The sequence below is a fragment of the Achroia grisella genome, unplaced genomic scaffold (genome assembly GCF_030625045.1).
Source record: "Achroia grisella isolate CSIRO2021 unplaced genomic scaffold, CSIRO_AGI_Agris_v1 utg487, whole genome shotgun sequence".
Classification (NCBI taxonomy): domain Eukaryota; kingdom Metazoa; phylum Arthropoda; class Insecta; order Lepidoptera; family Pyralidae; genus Achroia; species Achroia grisella.
The window spans coordinates 4,850,948-4,875,534 of record NW_026712891.1 but is presented as its reverse complement, the minus strand read 5'-3'; the positions used below and the strand labels follow the sequence as shown (position 1 = coordinate 4,875,534).

General features: G+C 32.2%; 2 protein-coding genes across 2 annotated transcripts; both read left to right on the top strand.

The window, feature by feature from the left end:
- Positions 1-1,159: 1,159 nt before the first annotated feature.
- On the top strand, positions 1,160-16,312 carry LOC131845948 (uncharacterized). Its single transcript, XM_059195117.1, has 13 exons — positions 1,160-1,359; positions 5,602-5,808; positions 5,913-7,721; positions 7,810-7,940; positions 8,160-8,369; positions 10,336-10,339; positions 10,970-11,083; positions 12,810-12,863; positions 13,211-13,354; positions 13,486-13,703; positions 14,179-14,343; positions 14,819-14,968; positions 15,855-16,312. Exons 2-13 carry the CDS (start codon positions 5,613-5,615, stop codon positions 15,909-15,911), a joined length of 3,252 nt encoding a protein of 1,083 aa, XP_059051100.1. The 5' UTR covers positions 1,160-1,359; positions 5,602-5,612; the 3' UTR covers positions 15,912-16,312.
- Positions 16,313-16,317: 5 nt separating this feature from the next.
- LOC131845947 (ankyrin repeat and MYND domain-containing protein 1-like) lies at positions 16,318-24,318 on the top strand. The gene is made up of 15 exons (XM_059195116.1): positions 16,318-16,829; positions 17,856-18,029; positions 18,537-18,743; positions 18,839-19,039; positions 19,235-19,428; positions 19,497-19,617; positions 19,730-19,910; positions 20,089-20,605; positions 21,217-21,385; positions 21,902-22,108; positions 22,270-22,509; positions 22,754-22,901; positions 22,976-23,168; positions 23,659-24,010; positions 24,136-24,318. The coding sequence occupies exons 1-15, from the start codon at positions 16,695-16,697 to the stop codon at positions 24,316-24,318; spliced, it is 3,222 nt and encodes a 1,073-aa protein (XP_059051099.1). The 5' UTR covers positions 16,318-16,694.
- The last annotated feature ends 269 nt before the right edge of the window (positions 24,319-24,587 follow it).

Below are 24,587 nucleotides of genomic sequence, written 5' to 3'. Positions count from 1 at the left end.
TTGTCTCCAATTAAATGCCCCGGCAAAAGAATGAGGGGTTTTATATACTACCTACTGGCTAAGGCTTGTTCACATTGGTAAAGAAAAATAGTACATAAAAATATTACAAACAATTCAATTTTTGTATGTAATGAATAAACACCAAAAATACTTAACTGAAATAAAAAAATATTTTGTAGAAAACTACATTATCAGCAACTGAAGTTTTTCTCGCTCGTCGCTGGTAATTTATGATATATACACTTCTAGTAAATTACATACTTTTGGTTTTTTTGTAAATAGAATGACAAACAAACTGACAGCCCTCGGGTCAGGATAGGGTGGTAAGTGGCAAACATCAGAGTCAAAACCTCATCATGGCAACCCTATGGTATCCTTCATGTGTTGGTATTCCGGAGTGTCTTCGTACCTTGTAGTTTCGCTGTCGTGCCTTTATCTTGAGCCTAACCGAACTGAAATTAGAAAACAAATGTTTTGGCTATTGAAATAGATGAAACAAAGATACCAACGCAGACAATTTTGTACAAACTCTGAGTTGTATTCCCATTGTTTGCTTTTGTAACTATGTTTATTATATTGTTTGATGATCAGCGGAATTCTTTACCTATTATAGTATTGTTGGCTGATATAATTCAATAACAAACTCTTTAATGGTAATAATGAATAGAAGTCGCCATTCTATTGTGTCATTATGGCGATGTAAAACCTTTTAGATTTTATTTTTAAATTTAACTAACGATATTATAGTATGAATGGTTTGACGCTTCAATGAAATTTGATTAGAAAATAAATTTCTAAAATTTCCATATTGCTATGCGCATTACAAAAAATCTCTTATATAGTTACTAGTTTGATTACACCTATTACTTGAAAACATTCATCTCGAATCAAGTACTTAATCAAAATGTCTCTCACGAAAATAACAAACATTCTTATTCCCTTAACAGCGGCTAAATGGTTATCGAACGATATGTGTATTGCATTACAATAAATGTAAACACATAGAACGAACTATTAGCCGCCCATAGAACATTATGTACACAGCCCAGACGGGTTTCAGTGCCGCCCTGCGTATCGATCGTTCCGTTATATAACGTTCCCGCGCACCACCTCTCTCACCCCTCCCATAACGCGAGATACCTTTCACAGGCGGCTATATCATTCATAAGTCAGGTTCCGTAGTTGCCAGGTTCTGGAAAGCTCCCGTTCGAACCCTAGTCTCTGGTCGGTGGAACCTATTGCGCAAGGGTCCGCGCATTGTCCTAACGTTCATTTATCCCAGTTGTTTTCGCTCCCTGACAGTGATCGAACGCTTCATTACTCAACGTTGTTTTGTTTTGGCGTGCTCAATGTTTTAAGGTAAGAGCACCTAATTATTTTTAAAAAAGGAATACAATATCACCTAATACGCGATAGATTTGTAAAATAAGTTACTGTTTCTAATTTTACATCATTTTCATTTTCTAATTTAGTCTACAGAGCACGCTTGTGTAAACGCCAATGAAAATTGTCGTTCTGGTTGAAAAATAATGGATGTATTTTTAACATATACCTATATTATATTTTATAAGTAGCTGAATGAAGAGTCGTAATATCAACAAAACATAAATTTTATCAATGACCTTTTATGTTAAAGAGTAATAAAACAAATGTTATTCACCACAGCATCGACCCATCTACTTGTAATTTATAAATATTTATTATAGCCTGCACAATTCATAACTTTCTATAAATACCGATTGATCTCCTGTATAAATTATTGGTAAACATAAATTTTACAGTCCAATAAAGTCGTGTCACTACGATTGATATGAAAACGGCTGACGGTACAGGTTGTTTACAAAGTATTAACAAAAATAAGTCCCTACACGAAATCTTAATTTTTTAACCAAGTTATAAAAAGAAGCAGGTTCTATTTTTGGTCGCTGTATGCCTTTTTTAGTTTATTTAGCAAACGACTTAGTAAAATAGGACTTTACTGAATATGACTCCACTTTTATCTGTTTAACTTAAAGGACTAAGACTGCTTTATTATTACATTATAATATAAGAATAATTATACACTTCAGGGGCTTTTTTCATAATATTAACATATGACACCTACAACAGCAAAGAACAAGTAGAAAAAAATATATTAGAAAGTATAGATTAAATGAAAGCAAAGAGAGAGATAGACTCTCCAGACTTTTATAATATACAATACACTAACAAGTGTATAGTAGATTGACAAAGAACGATCACAACTGAAGTAAAATGTAGAAAAATATATAAAATATGTCGAGTTCGAGTCGACGAAAATATCCTGGGAATACGAAAAGCTTTCATGTTACGATATAATGCGTAAAAGGGACTTATTGTGTATATAAGAACATGACGCTCGTATGCCATACAATAATCACATGAAAAGCTTTTTTTGACATTATATTATCCTCATTTTATTGCTTACATTCCATACAACTATAGTGCCATAAATAATCGTAGGTACACTCGCACTTTCTACTACTTTATAATAAAAATATAAATTAGAAAGTGTATATCTGTATTTTTGTTACTTAATGGCTGAACGGATTTTAATTAAATTTGCCTTGTACAAAGACTGAACAAGATGGTCATGAGCTATCCGTTATTTTGAAAAACAATGTAGGGAAAGGGGTCAAACTTTATGTAATACCAGACAAAGTCGCAAGTAACAGCAATTATTATAGGAGAGAGAGAAAGACCGGAATTTGCCATGGGGACAGTAAAATCCAAAAGTACTGCACCGAGTTGAAAAATTCTTTCACAGTTTGAAAAGTATATTGGGCCAACCAATATAAAATTGACAAAGTCATCAATTATTAAATGTCATAGCAATTACAGGGCACATTCCAGTAAGCAAATTTGGGTACCTGATGAAAAAAGTAAAGAATGTGTCAAAAATGAACTGAAAAACAATCTTGCTAAAAGAAATAAATTTAAACAAAATTTTTCAGGGTATTTTATCGGAACCTGTATCAATAATTTGTAGATAAAATTTTAAATCGGTAATATTTGTCTTTAGAGTAAATTAAATTTTAGATATACCTAATGTAAATATAAAATATCTTTGTGTATAAATAATTAAGAAGACGGAGCCAACATGCTCACTATTGTGATTCTCAAGTTCCAAAATAAAGAGAAAAAAAAATCAATGATTAAATAAGTTATTATTAAGCCTAAAAAGCTTGCTTGCCAGTAAAATCCATATAAAAGGACGTCCACAGTACATGATATATTTAACATTATTTTACAGTATATGATTGCTTTACGCTACGACATATCTGGTGGCAAGCAATTAGACTGGCTTCCTCCCAGCACCAGCCCACGTAGTACTGACCAACTGACCTCCCGTTCACAGTACCTATTTGTCAACCGAGGTATACTTTCTAAAAACTAGTACTCAGCCTCATTTATATATTTCAGCACCGCCAAGTAGCTTGATTACTGGCTACGACACATGACATATGTCCGTGGTGCTCTTCTTGTGTGTGGGTGACTTAGCATCAGGTGGACCGTTAGCTTATTTGCTATTCCAATTAGATAAGAATATAAAATGTATAAAATAGAACTAAGTATATTAATAAACTAATAACTATTAAATTTTTAGAAAAGTTATCCAATTAATATAATTAAAAATGTGTTCTGCACTGTATTCCGTTAATCAAATGGTCATGTAAGCAATATATTTTGCTCCTTTATTTTTAAGGCAACCCTTAAAATGTTTCAGTAGCATTATATCATTCGAAATTAGGGTTAGTGAACTAAATGCTCACTCATTCTTTATTACAGGGAGTATATAAATATTCAGTATATTAGACCACCTCGGAGACTGCTTAATTCGGAGATTCTGGGTTTTATTGCTTGGGGGACTTTATTATACAAAAGACGGGAAAATAAATAGATACACTCAGCTATTGCCCGTTATTGCTATGGAGGGGTAGAATGCTTTGTTTGTAGACAACAAATATAAGATAACAATGTATGAAAATCATAGATAATGAGATCTATGATTTTCATAGATCTCATTTTTATGAAATTATATGAATATTATTTACATACGTACAATATTATTTGCAAGCAACTTCAATATTCTCTTTCGTTTGACTCTTTACCTTCACCAGTTCTATAATAAATGTGATCCTTTTATGTCGCTTAATTTTAATATGTAATACTTAAGTTTTTAAACTACATATTTTAATTTAAATCCACTGTTAATTTATACTATCACCACTAAAGCTGGAAGGAATTAAAAAAGTTTTCGCATTTCTGTATTAGTACAAAAATGGAAATAGCCGAATAAAGAAGTAACATTTCTATCACGAAAATATATAAAATAACACTTTTAGACGCAATATTAATGATAAATGAAACCCGTGAAATGAAGGAATAAAGATGTGGAAAAAGAATTTTCTTTACAAAAATTTGCTCATAAGTAAGTCTTCTATATAGATTAAAACCAAAAGGATACCTAGACAATTCAGAACATACATGATATACATAATTGTTACGTAATTTCAAGTCACAGGGGCGAAAATATAATACCTTGATAATCCAAAATATCTGCACAACCGTATGTTCTAGAGATTTTCAACATACTGTACAATAATCTCCACCAAGAAATATGTGGAAAAAATACAGGTGGGTCCTTCTGAGTTACGGTACCCACTTGTACATACATGTTTTGAAAAATACCGAGTGGGTCAAGCAATATTTTGTCTACATATATTGAATTACCCGAATTAAGTGGAAACAGAACAGTAATACTTAGCACTAATACGATAGACATTATATCAAATTTGTTTATAATACTCCTGCAAAACGCAACTTTATTCGGCCAATGTCCACTGTGACCCATAAAATAAAATGTTAGACTGTGCGTTATTAAGTTATCATATTGTCATAACGTCGACTATCCATTCATATTTTCGGCACGTTAGTGGAAATTGTTGGCGCCATCGGAATGGATAGGACCTGACTACCCTTGGGAAATGTTGTTTGGTTTTTGCGATCGTCTTGAGACAAGTTATGTACTTAGGTTACATGATACGTAGTAAAGGGGAGGAGGTATTGCTTGATGACTCATAAAATTTTCCTTATTGCTTGTTGTTTTGCGTCTTAAATTGACGCCGATAAACAGGTAGATACGGAATTTTCTGTACATATACATCCGATATCACTTATATAAGCATTCAACAGATTATTCGCTTTTCAGATAATCGTTTTATAATACTTTTGTTACATAAATAATTAGATTAACAATTTTAATAAAAAAAGGGTTAGATATATCCCAAATATAAATACTATTTCATTTTTCATAGACACAATCTTTACAGGTACATTAGTTATATAATATTTTATTTCTAACCTAATATTATTAACTCCATCTAGTAACGAGGTGAAAAACTAAATAATTTTTACCAACTGCACAACACTCTGGTATTTCTACTCATTGAACAAACGCTTGCGAAATATTACGAAGACCACGGGATTGTTTTCGTAATATTTCGCAAGAGATATTATAAACCCTACTAATTTATAGAAATAACGACAAAATAATAATATTAATAATGCGATATTTTACAGTGATCGAAGTCATGAGCGGGAGGTGGCTATGGACAATAGCCGCATGTGCAGTGGTGTGTGTAAGCGCCGACCGTGGGGGCTCGTCCTTACGGGGCGCACTGGAGGCTCTGCAGCGGCGGCAACGGGGTCGTATGCATGTACCCCTCGCACCACTGCCTGATTACGATGCTCCCATCTATGAATTTGTACCACCTCAGGGATATCCAGGTAACTAAAAATAAATTTGCTAGGTACACTGCCAATTTTGTTTCGATTATTTGCATTCTTAAATGATAGCAACAAATAAAAGTATTTCTATTAACTTATTACAGATTCAGACTACGGCGTAGATGTCGAAGATATTGAAGAGGAGCCTAATCCAAAATATATTATCAAACTATTAGAAGATAATGAAAAACCTGCTGAAACGTATGAATACAAATTAATTAAAAAGAAAAATGTTCATCCTGATACCATCAAAAAAGAGTCAGCTTTCCGTGAGAGAAGCCATCACTCAGATAACGAGCGACTCCGGGATTTATTTGTTGATAAGAATGAAATGGAAGATAAAAAGGAGGCTCAAGAAAAGTCTGAAAATGATGCAGAATACGCATTACTTTTGGGACAACTTTGGTCAAAATATAAATATAACAAAGAACACTCTAACAATGTTGAATCTGCTCCACAGGGAATAGTAAAGTTATATAAAGAAAAAATTGTGAAGAAACGATATCCTGATAGTTGGGGTCCGATAGCTTTTAAGAGAAAGCGAAGTTCAGATTCTGATGTTGATCGCCCCAATTCATCTGAATTTGATTTAGACAGAAAGCATTCTGAGATTTCAACAGATCCTAATTATAACAGTTATGAGTTGACCGATAACGATAAGGATGATCTAAGAGAAGAATATGCAATTGCTTTCCAACCATTGGATGATGATACGTTGTCAGATTTGGCTGATGACGATCAGTATTCTTATGGGCCTATTGAAAAACGATTTCCTGTAACAAAACGTAGTAGTGGTTCCGATAACTATAATTTGCCTAAAAAAAGATTTGCTGCAAATAAAAAAAAATCATTCCGAAGTAATTCTGGAACTGATCCAAAAATCATAAAAGATTTATCTAGAATATTTGGGGAACCTGAATCAGATATTATAAAAAATCCCGTAAAACGTAGCAGTGAACATGAGCAAAGTTCACATGAAGTAAAGCCGCCAATTTTAACTTTATCAAATCAAAACTCTACTCATGAGCATCATAATATTACAGATCATGATGACGATAGTCATGAACATCATGGGCATAATATACATCATCCTGGAATGACGGGTAAGGAAGAAGAACATGTACATCACCATAGTCAGGATGAGAAAGAAAAACCTATAACTATTAAAAAGAAATCTATTGATTGGTCAGATTATTTTGGGATAGACAAACGTAATAAGAATTCAATCCCTTTTGTAAATGATTTAACTCAAGACAAACTGAGGAAACAATATTTCGATACCTTTAACAAAGAAGTTATTTATCCTTTAAATACGTATAGGGAACATAGTAACGTGAAAAGAAATTACGTGCAAATAAAACCAAATGAAGGAACCGATATTCAATTAGATAATTCGCAAGCTATTGCAGTTCGTGATGACAATAAAAGGACTAGAATTTCTGACAACGACGCGAAATTGGATAATATTGATAGAAAGTTAAAGTCTATGGAAGGTCTTATTGTTGATGAAGCATTACATTATTCGAATGCGGGTGAGGAACTAGACTCAAAAGAAGAACAGGAAATGAAAGAAAAATTGTTATCACGGCTTGCAGCTGCTTATAGTTTGGAAAAAATGAGGAAAGCCTTAAAAGAGTTCAAACAAAGCTTGCAAACTCCAAAACCTGAATCTGTATTGACGTCTTCTCCCGGTCCGATAGATGAAGTAAAGTCCAAAAGAGTAGCTGTGAAAAAGGAAAAAGTAGATATTAAAAGCAACGAAATTCCACCGTTTAATAAAAATTTGGAATTAAATGATGATTTTGAAAATGAACAAGGGGCTGGACATTACTTAAATGGAAAAATTGAAGAACAATTCTCTGAAGGCTATATGGGTGGTAGTGGCAGACATAGAAGTCCGGTAATTACTACAGGTAAATGCCCTTACTTTAATTATTTTATTTATTATATATAATTTACTGTAGTATAAAAAATGAGTATTGATGAACCTTTTTTTTTCAGTGAGCGCTGCTGGCTCTTGCCCGGTCCTTGCAAAGATTATAAACAGATGCCGTGGAGTAGATTTACTAGCTGGTGATCGCGGACAGCTATTTCTTCCTTTGTGTAGCTTACATCAAATTTGTTACCTGTGTGTAAGTAATCGTTTCAAATTTGCACTATTATTTCTGTTTGAGAAGTGGGCTATGTCAAAAATCTAATATTACATAATATGTCTATACCTATGTGGAACTCTACAGTATATCAATATAAAATAATAGGAATTAGTTGCTAATTAGTCTCCTATAGATTCATAAAAAACTTAAACATGCACTAGAATATAACAGTATGTAATTTTTTGGTATCATTAACAGGGAGAGGCGCCACCAACAACGTGTGACTTAGTCTTTATATCGGAAGCGGATACCATATGTGAAGGTGATATGGATTGCCAAAGAGCAGCTCGATCGGCAATTATGGCATTACGAGAATTGCACGACAGTTTAGCTGATGAACTAGATGGAGAGTGTGAAGCCAGTCCTTGTCTACCAGCCACATTGAAGCTAAATAGTGGTTGGCAACGCGCCCTCAAACGATAAATTATAAATGATCACGAAATCGATTTATCCAGAAAATATTAAAACCATGCTGGGTGGAAGTCTGCGGCGCATTGTCATAAATGACACTCTTTAGGCTTATCGGGCCCGAACGTGATTCGGTTTGTTCGAGTTACGTACATTGATGGCATTTCACTGTTTGCATGAGTAACTAAGTTACTTATTTGTCATATAAAGTTTTAATAGTAATTTTGCTAATCGTCACTTTGGAAATTTTATTTCGGCATTAGTTTATAACTTATATACTTCTTATATAGTTAACGTTGTGTTTCATTATATTCGTACGGGTCTAACCAGCCATAGACGCGTAGGGATATTATAGATTTAAGGTTTTCACAAGTTGATCTCAATAGTTATATTTGCTAGCGTGTTTTACACGCGAAACTGCTAAGCTTTCATTGTTAAATGTAATTTGAATATTATAATTATATTGTATTAAGCGTTGTACGAACTTTTGCTATATGTTTTTGCAGTCGTATTTCTGATTCAGTATTTTATATGGGGACAGGACTAGATGTTGAAATTTATTGTGAGAAATGTTTATGGGTGTAGCTAATGAGATGGTATTTTATCGTTGTTAAGTATATATATAATTGATTTATATTGTATTTAAGTATATTGACGTAAGTATTGGAAACTATTCACATTTATGTGTAATAAATGTTATTTAAAATTTTAATATGGAAAGAATAAAAAACAATTTATACCAAGTGTATAAAATATTAAATCAAAAATATTGTCCTTAAAATTCGATAATCATTTTATACTTATTAAGTATATATATTTAATATCTATATTTTCTTATACTTTGAAATAATATGACTACTAAATTAACTACGTACGTTGTTATTATAAGGAATGATGTGCTTTTGTATTGCTTCGACAGATCTGTTAAGTCAGTCGTATGGTCCATAAACAAACGTATCAAACTCATGGTGAACATATTGCAAAGCGCGTACTAGCACTAGAGCGGCACTTTAGACTATACTAGGACAATAAAATAATAAAATTCGGTTTACAAACTGTAAAATCTAGTCATAAAAATTATCTTATGTAAGAGTGATTGTTTAGCACTCTATCATCTAAGTCTTCCGGTCCAATTTGGCTTCAAATGGTGTCCAATGTACTCCGGAAACCGACAGTAGCTATTGTCACCATTCCAGAAACTTTACATATTGTACTTGATTATATAACAAGTGTTAGTGGAATTAAATACTTGAAAGAAATTTAGATAGAACATTAATGAATGTTTAACGTATATATTACGGTGTATATTACCGTATATTTTAAGCGACTTGAATGTTATCACTTTATTCGTAAAATGTTCAAGAATGTACTTACTTAACACATGAGTATAAATGTTTTTCATTATCGTGTATGTCAATTATTTTCCCTTTAGCAATAAATGTATCCAAATATACCAGCAACACGTGGGGATGTAAAAATTTACCGTAATCCGCCATAATGCCTCTATCCACCTCATCTGAGTTAATTTACCTGAAAGTATAATATATTTTTTCGCGATTATCTGACTTATTATATTTTACATTAAAGGTATGGGGAGTATAGACACCTTAACAATCCACTTAAAGATAGAGATAAAGTCCCTATCCCTAAAAAAAGTAGCGTAGCGTGGGAGCTGTAGAGAGGTTGGCGGACAGGTTGTCTGCTAAAAACTATCATGAAATGAAATTATAACTTTATGAATAATAACACCAAAAGTAGGTACATTGTTTTAAATCAATAAGAATATTGAATAAATTCATCAATTAATAAAATTATTTAATTTGTGGTTGGGCGCGGAAAGAAAACAGTACACCACTGCCTATAGACATGAACAACCCTGGGACATCACAGAATATAGTGTGTAACACGCTGTTCTAGTTGGAGTAACGATTTATTGATGGTAATGTGTAACAATGTACTATGTCAGAACGGTCTCGCACAGTTTAGCACTTCGCTTTATTTCCGAAAGTCGCCGGTTCGAATCCTCGCACTGTACAAATATTTGTATTTATGAGTATAATTATTTGTATCGGTGTGGGTGTTTTCTTTGCATATTATGTACATATTTACAAAAACAATGTATCTAAATATTTATATCAGCTGTCTAGTACGCATTATACAAGCTCTGCTCAGATTGCGTTGTGTGAATTCTCCAAGGATATTATTATCTATTTTTTTAAATCTTCGATCACTCTCACAATTGAGAGTGAGTTAACTCAATAGTTAACTTGTTTCAATAAAATTCGGTATTTTTGCATAGTATACTTATGGGTTATGGTTAATATAATGAAATCTTAATAGTAATCGTTACAAGACTGCGTCGAAATTTAGGTATTAAAATTAAGATTATAATTATCGAGCCAAATAACGCCTATCGGCGACTGGACACTGATAATTCGTAATGATTATATCTTTTGCTGATAAGTCGACATGTATGCTCAAACACGTCGATAACTCAGTAACGTTATATTGTAACAACAAAGAACTTTATTGCTGTTATATTTGTGCAAATATAATTCAAATTGATTGTTACATACTTATGCAATTAGAGTTTTAATGAGAATTTCTATTGTTTTTATATTTATCTGAATTTAAAGTTACAAAAAGTGAAATGGATATAGACTCAAAAGGTATAGGAGTACGGCATGGTATCGATAATTTGGGAGCAACAAATGGTAAATTATTTATCTTATTAATATTACAAATTTAAGTATATGAAGGTGTTTTGTCATTTACTTTAAAGAAGATACATCAAATATTTTTTTGTAGTCTAGCGGTCTTAAAGACTTGACCTTTTTTGAAAAAAACTTGGCAGAATTTATGTAACATTTTTTTATGAAACGGGAATCTTAGCTCATCATTTGTGTTTGACAAGCAAGGATAACTAATGATGAGTAACCATCGTCTATATATGTGAAAAGGTTACACACACAGGTGATCAACATGATAACACTGTTTTGTTGCCATACTAAGCAAATATTACACGGTACCATATAATTTAACTGATAGATCTCACTCATCAATAAAAATACATCAAACTGCTTGGTGGTTGAAATGTCGATAACAAAGTTTGGTATAACATGGTTGATTGACATTGATTTGACATAGAAATCTGTTATAATAGTTAAATAGGTACTTATATCTTAATGTACGTCCATGTAATTCAATTCACATGGACATATCCATATGATAACAGTAGTCAAAATCTGTTCCTCTTTTCAAATGAATATAAAATTTTATTAAGTGGAGAAATTGAGAGCAATTAAAAAAAAATCAAAAATTATGAGTAAACAAACATACACAAATAAGATATAATAATATATGCAAGTGCCTTTAAAATTTCTGTATTCGATACACATAATAATAACCAGTGTCTGAGTATATCCTCAGTTTCGTCCCAAAATTTGATATAACCCCAAATTTTAAACCATTTTACGAGTTCTACGTTTTAGGTTTTTGCACAATATTCTTTATTTTCATAATACTAGATAGTGTATATCGAAGGGCTAACTGATCTACATGTATTTTATACTATATGTATATTACATATTATTAGGTACTTGTGCAACAATACAAACAGTTTGTATGTAAAGATTCTAAAACATAGCCAAAACATCATATTTAGTACTCAGTTTATCGCAATATCAATTAATCATATCAGATAATATTGTGCTGTTCAATATCATTTAATTTACTAGACCAAAGATAAGAAGAGAGTAGTGCAAACTACAGTGAAAGGTAGGACGATGATTCTCTTCGAATCTTATATAACTTCCCCCTCTGCGATTCAACAGTAATTAATAACAGTTTCGACTTGTAAAATGTGAACTTACAAGGATTGTTTAAAAGAGCACACACAAGTTTCTTGCTTATTCTTCTTGTGATGAGACAGCTTTCCGAATAAGCGGTAGATTTAAAAAAAATTTTTGACTATTCAAAAGTGCTTAAATTAAGTTTATTTGAATAAATGATTTTCTATTCTATTCTATTATTTCGTTTAACGTACGAAAAAAAAATTAAATAGAAAATAAAATGTAATAAATTTATTTAAACTAAATAAGCTTAATATAAGCATAAATAGTCATATTTTTTTAATTCTATCAGTCATTCGGAACGCAGACTAGTCACAAGAATGGGCAAGAAACTTACGTGTTGCTCTTTTATAGTTTTATATGAATACGAACAGCAAAATTGCCTTAAGTAAATAAATAAAACATGAAATAAAACAACAAAATGTAAATAAATTCAAATGAATTAGGTGTTAGTTACAACAATTAGGTGATGTATAAAATTTTAAAGATTACTAAAAATTGTAGTAGGACCATGCCTACATGGTTAATATGCAACGTTTAAGAAACATTGTAAACATAAAACTTAAAATAGCTTATTTTTATGTTTCAGATAATGGCTCTACTCTTAAACCAGACTTAGTTATAAATATCCAGCCTCAAGCCGGTGAGTACTAGATTTTAAACATCAATATTACGACATCGGCCTTTATCGTGGCCCAGCAGTTTATAATCCTGACCTCTAACCCTTTATGATCGTGAGCTTGAATCTGGTCGAATTCATGTTACAATTTCTTTCTCTATTGTAAAAATCGATAGCAAATCATAATCCGAGAGATAACAGTGGGTGAGGTTAACCTCCTGATAGGTTAACTTCAGCAGGATTTTTTCGCAGCGAATTTGTTAATATGACAAATATTGCGTTCAATATAACGTCGATTGTTGGCACTGCCTCTATTTGCTATTACTTTTTTGAAGATATTTGTAATTTGTTCTAAATCTGTAATTATTTAGGCATAAACCGAGCTGCGCTACCAGTGTCTACGTTAGACTGGCACACCAGCAATACTCGAGGACAGTTCATTCCAGTACACGGCCTAGACTTCCTCATTGGAGTTTCCAGTCTACTCATCCAACAAACTGTTGAACTAGATGATTGTAAGTGTATATATATCATTTGTCAGTCCATTAATAAATGCATTATGTTACACGTTGTAAATTATAATAATTTTATTTCATTGTATGATACTACTATATTAAAAAAATATTTTTTTCATTCTAATTTTCAGTAACTTCTAAAATCGAATCAGAAAATCGTTTCATCGTCAGAGTACCTCATGGTGAAGCTTTATATATAGCGAGTGAGACTTCTTCTAAATCATTAAGATGCCTATGCGGTACTGGCAGATCTTTTGTGATGCATCTACACGACAACACCAGGCAAGAAGCGTTGGTGCTTGAGAGGAGACTGGCTGCTGCCTCTTGTTGTTCTCCTTGCAGATTACAGGTATCTGTATTTATAAATTACTAATATTTGCCTGCGTGCATTAAGATAAGGAATATCTAATCTATATAGGTAATTCTGTGGAACTTATATGGTCACGTATATTCCGATTTCAGACTTTTCTCTCACGAACTGCTACTGCTTGAGTAAACGAGATTTTTTTAAAGACTTTCAATCATACTGTTTTGTTTATTCTAAAACATACAATCACAGATTTTTATTTAAAACGTAAAAGAGATAGAAGAAACTATTCCTTAATCCTTCTGGCATATTCCTGAGCAATTGAATGATACAAGAAATACCTATTTAATTGCTTTAAATTTAAAGTAACTGGAAGAATGTTACAAAAAACACGTATTACTCCAGTTACTCTAAATTACACTACTGCGTCTTTGTTGTTTTAGTATACATCCTTCTTTAGACCGATAGGTACAAACTATGAGGGCAATTTTTTTTTACTTTTATTACTTTTTTAAAGGAAATAAGAGTAATAACTCCACCTGGTGACTACGTGGGCAGAGTGCAACAACGGCGTCATTGGGTGCCATTCTACGCGGTAAGGGACGTCAACGATGACGTCGTGTTCGTGATCGAAGGACCCGCCACTATGACCAGAAGCGCTCTAATGTTGACTGAATTCAAGGTAACTTTAAATCCACCTATCGAATAAAAAGAAAAGAAAACATATATTTTGACTAGCTGTGCCTGCGGTTTTACCTGCGTCAAATTTCAGTATATAAATTTAAATTTAAAGTATAGCCTATGTGTTATTCTGATGCATAAGCTATATTATTATAAAATTTCATCAAAATCCGTTCAGTAGTTTATGGGTGAAAGAGTAAAAAACATCCCTAACGAAAGTAGGGATGTTTGTTACTATTTATGATATTATTATTAGGATAAGATTAAAAAGTGTTTATAAATCGAGATGTCAAACCATCTGACGGCTTATTTCATGATAATCATTTCATTTCACGGGAAAGGATGCCGGATGGCCGTGCGTCGCGATTCGGCACCCTTTCCCGTGACGAGTTCCTCTTTCGTGACGAGCTGTTAAACTGCTATTGATATGTCACTATAAGTACAAAATTAAAACAATATATTATTTCCTTCATCAGATTATGTCAGGTGATGCACTTCGAGAGGTGGGCAAGATCGCCCACGGATGGGATCGAGACTTGAACAGTTTCGTGACTACCCTTCAAATTCCGAACACGACCGTTCTACCCAAACATAAAGGATTATTATTAGGAGCTGTTTTTCTTCTGGTAGGTGATAATGATTATATAAAATTATCAAATCGTGGCCAAGTTACACCGAATACAAATGTAGATCAATAAAGTGTATATATTATGCTAAAGAAAGTTTGAAAAATACCTATAACTAATACAAATTTTTGTGTATATTTTCAATACGTAACATTCAATTTTATTAATAAATTCATTAAATAGCTATGTCTGGCGTGTATGTATGAAAAGATGGCGATTTACAAATGTACCTACACGCATGCGAAGTCGCGGGCACGACTGTTAATACGTATGGTGTTGGATTATGAAACCGTATAAAGAAAAAAAACAGTGGCCTGTATTTTGTACTCCGAGATATATTCAATACACCAAAGATACCAAATTACAGTAATAGACCAAATTCACTCACTTCAGGAACGTTCAGATCTAAAGTATAGTTAAACGGCCATAACTCTAGAGCGTAGATCTATACATATAAAAATAAATTGCTGTTCGTTAGGCTAAAATTTGAGAACGGCTGAACCAATTTGGCTAATTTTAGTCTTGAAATATTCGTGGAAGTCCAGGGAAGGTTTAAACAGTGATATAATATAAAGAAATTGCATGGAGAATATTAAAAACAACGATTTAATTTTCCCATACAAACTGTCAAATAGGGTGAGTTCCGAAATATATTGCGTAACTAAACTTCAAAATTCATTTAATTCTGAGACTTCGCGGGGTCAGCTAGTATTAATAATAATAATATTAATTCATTATTGTAAACTAAAATTTTTATCAATCGATCATTAATAGTAATCGGTTTTAAAATTATAATAAAAATAACATTTAAAATGAATATTTTTTCCAATTCTACCCGTCAGGTTACATATCGTATGTATATTTATACTGTCTTTTTTTGTTACAGGAATACACGTACTTTATGAAGGCAAAATCCAGTTGTTTACGGTGTGGCTACTTCTGAGACTAATGTACCTGTAGTATTAGGATTGTAAAATTATAATAATAATTAATGTTTTTTAACAAAATGCATATATTAATACAGCTATTTCAGTAGCTCTAGATGATGCTGATGATGATTAGCAGCGAACAAAAAAATATTAAATATACATTTTAACTTGCTTATGTTTGCAAATCTGAATAAGTAAATTCGCTCTATGTAGCTATAACTAGCTAAAACCTAAAGAGATAACTCTTGAGATTAAATAAATAATGTGCTTAGTTTTTATCATTACATTTCATTTTATACATTTTACAAAGTTATAATAGTTATTATTGTTAAATTTAGGAAATTATGTTTAGTCATAAGTTTTTTTGCACTCTGCTTTGCATTGCATTTTGCACAATGGTACTCTTTGAGAACATAAAATATATATTTCTAAATAATTCTCTCATAGTATTTTGTTCGATTGACAGACTACTACTATTACTCTACCTAATTCGTAGTTATGCCTCGTGCTGCTTAAACATAAATGCTTAGTAAATATAATATATACCTCTACTAGCCTCTACCTGAATATCAGACGATCAAGCGAATATTCTACCATGCTATCATTGCAAGATATTTATGTCAATTTATGACATATGTAAAATTGGCATTACTCATTGTAGATAACATTTTATTTTGACATCACAATATTTTTGTTATCATTAATTTTTGTAATAATATTTCTCATAAATTTTTGTACAACAATTGCTTTTATTTATATTTGTTAATAAAATAAAAAAATAATAACATTGTGTTATTATGGTGAAGACGCTGTGTAACGCGCTAGCAACGAAAGCAGACAAATCTTGGAAATATGATGAGTATTATGTAGGAGTGAGAGATGATGAGGAACGCAAATATGAGAAAGGGGAGAACCATTGGTCTAGCGCAGAGGTTTATGTCTTTCCTTTATACCTAAGTCTTCTTCCCTTTATACTATTCGGTTGTCTAGCGGTTTAGCACATTGCTTTACTTCCGGTTGCGGGTTCGATCCACGTACGGTACATTTATGTACTCATGAGTATAATCGTTTGTATTAGTCTGGGTGTTTTCTATGTATAGTATATTATGTACGTATTTAGAAAAAATGTATCTATGTAAATCTACCAGTTGTCTAGTGTCCATAACACAAGTTCTGGTTATCTGTCTTAAATGGTGCTACCTGAAGATATTATTATTATATTCGTAAAGCTGTTGGCCATAGATTGTCTTTGCAGCTTCGGCAGATGATAATGTGGTCAAGTATAGAGGGGACTCTAAGTCCGTGGAAGGACTTATGAAGTGACGTTCTGACCGATATGAAAGAAAGAAAGAAGAAAAATCCGAGAAGTACAAACGTCGATTTAAGACCACATCACGGATCCACCTAAATATCACTATTATACGTATTTAATGTATGGTTACCTTTAATATGAAAAGTATTCGTATGTGATAACATGCGTGAGAAAGTTGATAATTTTATTGTATCTGGAAATAAACACAAGTAGACACTTCTTATCTATTTTTTACCTTTTAACCATTCAAATTCTCCCAATATATAATATTTTATATAGATAGCGGTTATATATACAATATAGGCGTGAAAAATGTGATATGTACGCAGTTTTCAGAAATAAAATTATATCATAATAGAGTTCACGTAGATACACACAACTACCTACAACTTAGTAGTACAGATTTACATATTAAACCCTTGAATACGGAATTTAAAACTATAGCCTACACATATTTGTCATTTTTTATAAAGTCAAGCAACTTTATTATAAGCTATGCTTCGGATGAAGGGTAAGATATGGCAGAGAAATTACAGGATACCGAGGTACGTTGCTTAATCCATCGGAATGGCAGCATATTGAAGGCCATGTAATGTCCGTAAATGTTTCCATTGAAAGTGTATAAAAACACTGGGTTCTGCTTCAGTCACTGGAATGGTATTCGGGCTGTTTCCTTCGAGACACGATGCACGGTCTTGGAGATTATCACTGGAGATACCGGGGTCCCCAGGGGACCTCGGTGACGTACGAGGGTCACTTCTATAGTAATTGTATACACGGCTACGGGTCTATGTCGTATCCCGACGGCAGAGTCTTCACTGTGAGTATCACTTAACTTCTAATATTGGTTATTTTAATATTATAATTATTAACATACAACTTATAACTCTGAATATATCAACACGACTATATCACTCTGGAATAATATATCCTTAAAAAATTCAAAGTATTTCTCAAATCGGTGCAATGGTTCTGGTTTTATTTACTGCTTTTGTTTGTAATTACTTTCCTCATAACAAAAATATCCGCTCTTTCTCTCTTTCTTTATAATATTATATTTAGTATGAATTTATCTACGAAAACCACAGCCTATATTTAACAAAATTCATGACATGACTCTTAGATGCCAAAAACAATGAAACGGTTAGAAAACGTAAGACGTGAAGAAAAAATGAGATAATGGCACAGTGAACAGTTTCAGCTACAGTGCGTTACTTGGTTGACAATTTTCACATCCATGTATATATTTCTGTGTAGAAACTAAACCGAATTTGGTCAGAATGTACATGCATCATCTGTTATACTGTGGCAATCTTTACCATTCTAGGGTTTATACCATAGCAATGTACGCTGGGGTCCTGGTGTAGAATCCAATGCTAACATGCGTGCTAACGTTGGACTATGGCGTGGAACACGACTGGTGAGACTTGCATGGCGTCCAACAACTAATATTATTCCTGACCTGACAATTAGGGGCACCGGAAAGACGTTTGCCGAATCTCATCGAATTATCTTAGCTGCTACTACAAAGATTGTTAGTCATTTGTGATATCATTTGCTATATTATATACTATGTTATATTACATAACTAAAATACATATCTATATAATTCTTTTAATAATTTTAAAGATCGGTGAAATAAACAGCGCCTTGGATCTGATCAAACAATTTGGTTCCAATCCACTCCGGGCAGCAGACAAATGGTTAAAATTATATCCTAGATATTGTACAGACCAAGCCAGTAAACTCTGTCAAGTAGATGTTTTTGAACATAAATATTATAAGGGGAATATATACTCTCTGAAGAAAACTGATACTAAATTCAAAATGGTATGTTTATATTTTTTTTTACCATTTCAAATATCTTGTCCCAAGTTAATATACTCAAATATCCAGATCAATACAAACAATAATACTCATGAATACAAATGTTTGCATCATGTGAGTAATCGAATCCTCAACTACCAATCGATCAACTAATTATAACTATTAAGTAAATTTATAATGAAAATTCCACGATTTAAGTCTGAGAATTCTGACAACGACTTAGAAGACACAGAACTGTACTTTGTTTGGAATAACAGTGACTCCATCCTACACATGATGAAACACTGTTATCGACACGAAACCCAAAGGACTTCTGAAATTGATATATCAAGCATAATAAGTGGTCCAAGGAAAAAGTACAAACCGGCTGCTAAACATGAAATTGATTGCAGGTTTGTGTAATCCTAAATCTAATTATTAAATATCTATAAAGATTTCATTTCGCCGTTCCATTTTATAGGACTCTTTTGATGGCCAGTTATTTAGGAGACCTCACGATAGTTGTTCAAATGATCAATGATTTTAATATAGATCCTGATATAGCCGATAATCAAGGGAACACAGCCATAATGTACGCTACTGTAAGTATTATTACTTAAATACATAAACGTAATGCAGACTTATTAAATGGTTGGAATACAATACTATTGAAACAGCCTAGTCATAGTATAATTTAAAGTACATATTCAACAGTTTGGAGATCATTGTGACTTAATTCACTTTGTCGTGGAAGCTGGTGCTAATGTTAATAATTACAACGATTCCTGTTGCACTGCATTAGGACTAGCACTACTCAGATTTATTTGTATTGAAAAAGATGTAGCACCCGGTGACATGCTTCAATCCCTATTCCCATCATCAATAGTGTCACCTCGTAAGTATTTTATTCTTCTGCATTATGTACTTATATATGTTCTGCTAAGAGAGACTTATGTTGCAAGAATGGTTTGATTATATCTATTATATTGATAATTATATCTTATATTATTCTTAGAGTAAAATTGAAGTATGAGAGAAGGCTGAGAAAGTAAACAAACCTTAATTTTTAATAGGTCCAGCCGAACATAAGATATTAGAATGGAATATGATACGTGGTAAACAGAATGCAATTGTTGGCGGATCAATACCTAGAACTAGCAGCAAGATAAACAAAAATGCTGCTGCAAAAAAAATTAAATCGTCGCAGTCACTTAAGGAAGTTACATCTACAAAAAAGAAAACTGAAGTACTATTATCTAAACCTACTGAATTTGTATCAGATGAATCATTCTCGGAAGATATAAGCATATATCAGAATATTAGTAATGAATACGCGAGTAGAGTAAATAATCTTCTTTTAGTAACAAGTATGGTCAGTCCCGTTCCTTATATTTTTGAAATCAAGGATTTGATTAAAGAACTAGATGAAAGTGGAGAAGATTCAAAGAAAGGAAATGAAGGAGTACCCAGGAAACTTACATCTAAAGTTTTTAAAAATGGTATGAAACCAAGCAAGGACATTATGTGGCAGAGTTCTGAGGGGATTGAACATACATCAGTTGATAGTATTGAAAAACAGAAAACAGACATGTAATCATTTTATTATTAATCATATTTGTTATATAGTAGTTGACCCGTAAATGCGCATTTACGTTTGCGTCACAATTTTCCTGCTTTTTTTAATATTTTTCTATGAAGCTCCGCTTCTATTGGTCATGAAATGATGTTATAAGCCTTTTTACACAAATGGGGTATCAAACACTAAACAAATTTTCGTATTTATATATATATATATTTATATGTAGTAGCGGAGATTACGCCAAATTTATATGTAATTTTTATAACATTGATGTAGATTTCATGGTATAATCATATAACTTAACTCCCAGTAACATGAAACCCATATTTCTTCAAGAGACAATAAACTTGGTTATAAAAGCAAGAGGTAATAATAAGTAACAACCCTTAGTTTTAAAATTAAGTAATATTTTTCTATTTGTCTTGAGGATAATTTAATCCAGAGATGTTATTATCTAGAATAGTTAATAAACCTGAACTTATCGCCACTATTTTATTTACCCAATTTAAATTGTAACACATTTACCATACATAACAATATACCGAAAACTTATTATTCTTTTTACTCAAAATCACTACAGATGTAAAAAACTAAAATTGAGATATATCTAATGTTATATCAGGTTATCTCAAGTAATGTCAACAATTCTTCAACTATTGTCTGATGGAGCAAATCCGAAATTAGTTAAATGTCCGCAATCAGCTCTGTTGATTGCCACTGTTGCAGGCTCAGCAGATCTTGTACGTCATTTGGTACATTATGGAGCTGATGTCAATGAAGTATGCGAAGAAGTAAGTAAATGTAAATGATAGTATCATAAATAATGTGACCAGCCGTCGCACTTTCAAGCTACCTATTCCGCTTGCCAAGACCAGGAAAAAGATCTTACTTATGTAAATAAACTTCTGTGAATGTAGTTATATAAGTTAAAACAATAACAAGAGCTCAAGAGTAGTACTGGGATATGTAGGAATAAAAAAACAAATTTTTAAAGAAATATGATATGAATGTGGATGGTTATAATGACAAAGAAGGCCAAATAGAGATGATTGTAATAATACTAGACTGTAATAATAATAAACTTTATTAACTGACTATGAAAGAAGATATAGCAAGAAAGGGGGTAAATAACAAGATGACTACGAACAGGAATGAATGGAAGTGAAAAACACCGACTGCAAAAGATTAGGATAAGTGATGGAAGAGTGGAACTCTATTGAAGACTAAAAAATATGGTCACCTATACTTCTATAGCAAAACTACATTACCTATTTTTTTCTATTAATTTCTTTTGTTACTCTTTGCAGACACTGGATTACACACCGTTAGACGTGGCCATATCTCGTCAGTTTACAAATGAGAGCTTAGAATTAATCCGTGCTTTGTTGGAATGCGGTAGTAATACAAATTATAGACTACGATATGGAGATGCTGATTGTAATCTTCAAATTCCTGGCCCGACTCTGCTACATGTTGTTCTTGTAAGAAGAACTGAAAATGAATCAGAAGAAGAGGTCAGATACCAAATAGGACTAGCTACTCAGCAAGCTAATCACTATAAAAAATAACTATAGTTATTTAACTCCATAACTCTACTTAAATAAAATCTGAAGATATTTATTATCAGTAATTAAGTACTAAGTTGATTTTATTTAGACTGTTCGGTTTATTTTAGATTCGTCGCCAAATTATTGAGTTATTACTTGAATATGGTTCTGATCCTATGGTTCAGTTTAAAGGATGTTCTGCTGTAGATGTCGCATTTTCAAAAAATGTGGATTTATTGGATACATTTATAAAGAGTCAAAAATGCAAACTCAATGCAATTATTAATGATCGAAATCAGACTGTTCTTGTCAAAATGTTATATTTGCCGTTCTTCAAAACTTCAAGTGTTACTGATCGACCACAAATAGTATGTCGCCTTTATATAACATATATTGAGATAAAATTGTAAATTTAAGCATAAGGTTCTTTATATTTTTTATGAACTCGCCTTTTGCTTATAATTAACCATGTATAAATCTTAAAAAACAATATATTAAACCTTTTTTAATAAAAATCTAGCAATCTTGGCATTTTTCAGTATAGTAGGTACCGTAATTAACTTTATTATCAGAGAATCAATGTCAATAACAATATCGAAATATATTTTGTAGCTTACAGATTTACTACTATTCGGAGCTGACCCATTAATAGAATGTCAAGATGGAGAAGAGAAGTATCCGAATGTATTTGTTTTTGCAAAAAAAACGTTACTTGAATTAGAAAGTTCACAAATAAACACACAACCAGTTACTTCGCAAGGTTAATTTACACAGAGACACAAGTTACCATAGACTAAATAAGAAAAGAATCCTGCTATATTTAATTATTTTCAGGCAAATCGAATGTTAAAAATAAGCTCAAAGAAAAGGAGAAAAAAGATGAGAGACTTTCGTTAGGCAGAATAGGAGTAGATGAAGTAGGAGAATTCAGGCATGCTATAGCACTACTAACGGAATGCGCTAGACTTTTGTATATAAGGTGGCTACAAGCGAAGCTGGTTATAGAGCTTATAGAGCTTATACATAGGTATACCTATATTATTGAAAAAAAAATCTCCTGGACAATTCACACATCTAATCCCGAGCTTGTATTATAGGTACTAGACAACTGATATAAATCCTTACATATTGTTTGTAAATACATATTATACATAGAAAATAGCCAGACCGATACAAACAATCACACTCATGAATACAAATGTTTGTACTGTACGAGGAATCGAAGCAGCGACAATCGGAAGTAAAGCAGTGTGTTAAACCACTAAACTAACGAGGTCCTTTAGTGTTCCATAATACAATGTTGCAACTTTGTCTAATTTTTAAAAACTACGAATGCAATGAATTTTAACAATAGACCGGTCTAAGATTTCAGTAGCATTATCGTGTAAAGGTTACATAATATTTTCACGTTCTTTGCAAACGGGGTATGAAATAGTGGTACAAAATTTCAAAATAACCTATCAAATATTTAGGTACAGATGACAGTTAATATTTTTAGAAACTGTTTTACTTCACAGATTCCGACACCGTCATTGGAATATAATATTAAAAGAGCACAAGGACAAAAAGAGTACAAGTCTTTGGCTAACACCACAACGTTGCCTTGAAATATGGGACATATTAAAACTCAAACATAGGAAAATGTACCAGGATAAACTTATTCTGAAACACTTGCTCTGTATTGTGCAGTACTACCAAATTAGGTTTAAACTCGGTTATATTTCAAGACCAGTACCAACAGCTCACGAGAAAGACTTAGTCGATTCAAAAGTTTCGTGTCTTTTGCAAGAACATAAAACAGCTTGTATGATGTCTCCGGCTATGTTTTGGAAGAGACCTCATGTAATGCCTGAACTTGCAATAAAGAATGTAAGTACCTACCAGCACAGAATATGAAGATTATGGTTAATCACACTGGGTCCAGAATAGTATAGACTGTAATAGATCTAGATAATTTTTAACTTTCTATTATTAAACTTGATTATTTGTTACAGGACCAGAAATTTAAGGTGTGTTTTGAATGTATACTTCCTCTACATGAAGGAGAAATTAAATGCAATAGGTGCAACCTTGTTTCATTTTGTTCTTTAAATTGTATGAGACTAAATATAGATAGAACAAATTGTCATCCCTGCAGTGAATATCTGAAGAACAAATATTTTCGAAATCACAGCTAGAACGATCCAAATTTTATATGCAGGTGAAGAATATTTGTAATATTAAAATAGGTTAATTCAATATTACGTAGTAAATATATAGTATGTAGTATACTGTTATGTTGTAGTAAGAACAATAAATACCTATAATACTATCACCTATATTACGACGAAAGAGGCATAAATAATTCCCTAAAGAAGGCTAAGAACAGTTCGTAAATTAACTTCTTGTTCTTAGCCTAAAATAGTAATATGTCAGTCTATTTGTCAGAGTTGTCAATCTATCAGTT

Coding starts and splice junctions, on each gene's coding strand:
- LOC131845948 (XM_059195117.1), top strand. CDS start 5,613: ATGAGCGGGAGGTGGCTATGGACAATAGCCGCATGTGCAGTGGTGTGT. Junction 5,809..5,912: donor ACCACCTCAGGGATATCCAG/GTAACTAAAAAT, acceptor AACTTATTACAG/ATTCAGACTACGGCGTAGAT. Junction 14,969..15,854: donor TAGGAGCTGTTTTTCTTCTG/GTAGGTGATAAT, acceptor TTTTTGTTACAG/GAATACACGTACTTTATGAA.
- LOC131845947 (XM_059195116.1), top strand. CDS start 16,695: ATGGTGAAGACGCTGTGTAACGCGCTAGCAACGAAAGCAGACAAATCT. Junction 18,030..18,536: donor CCGACGGCAGAGTCTTCACT/GTGAGTATCACT, acceptor TTACCATTCTAG/GGTTTATACCATAGCAATGT. Junction 20,606..21,216: donor GAAAAACAGAAAACAGACAT/GTAATCATTTTA, acceptor ATGTTATATCAG/GTTATCTCAAGTAATGTCAA.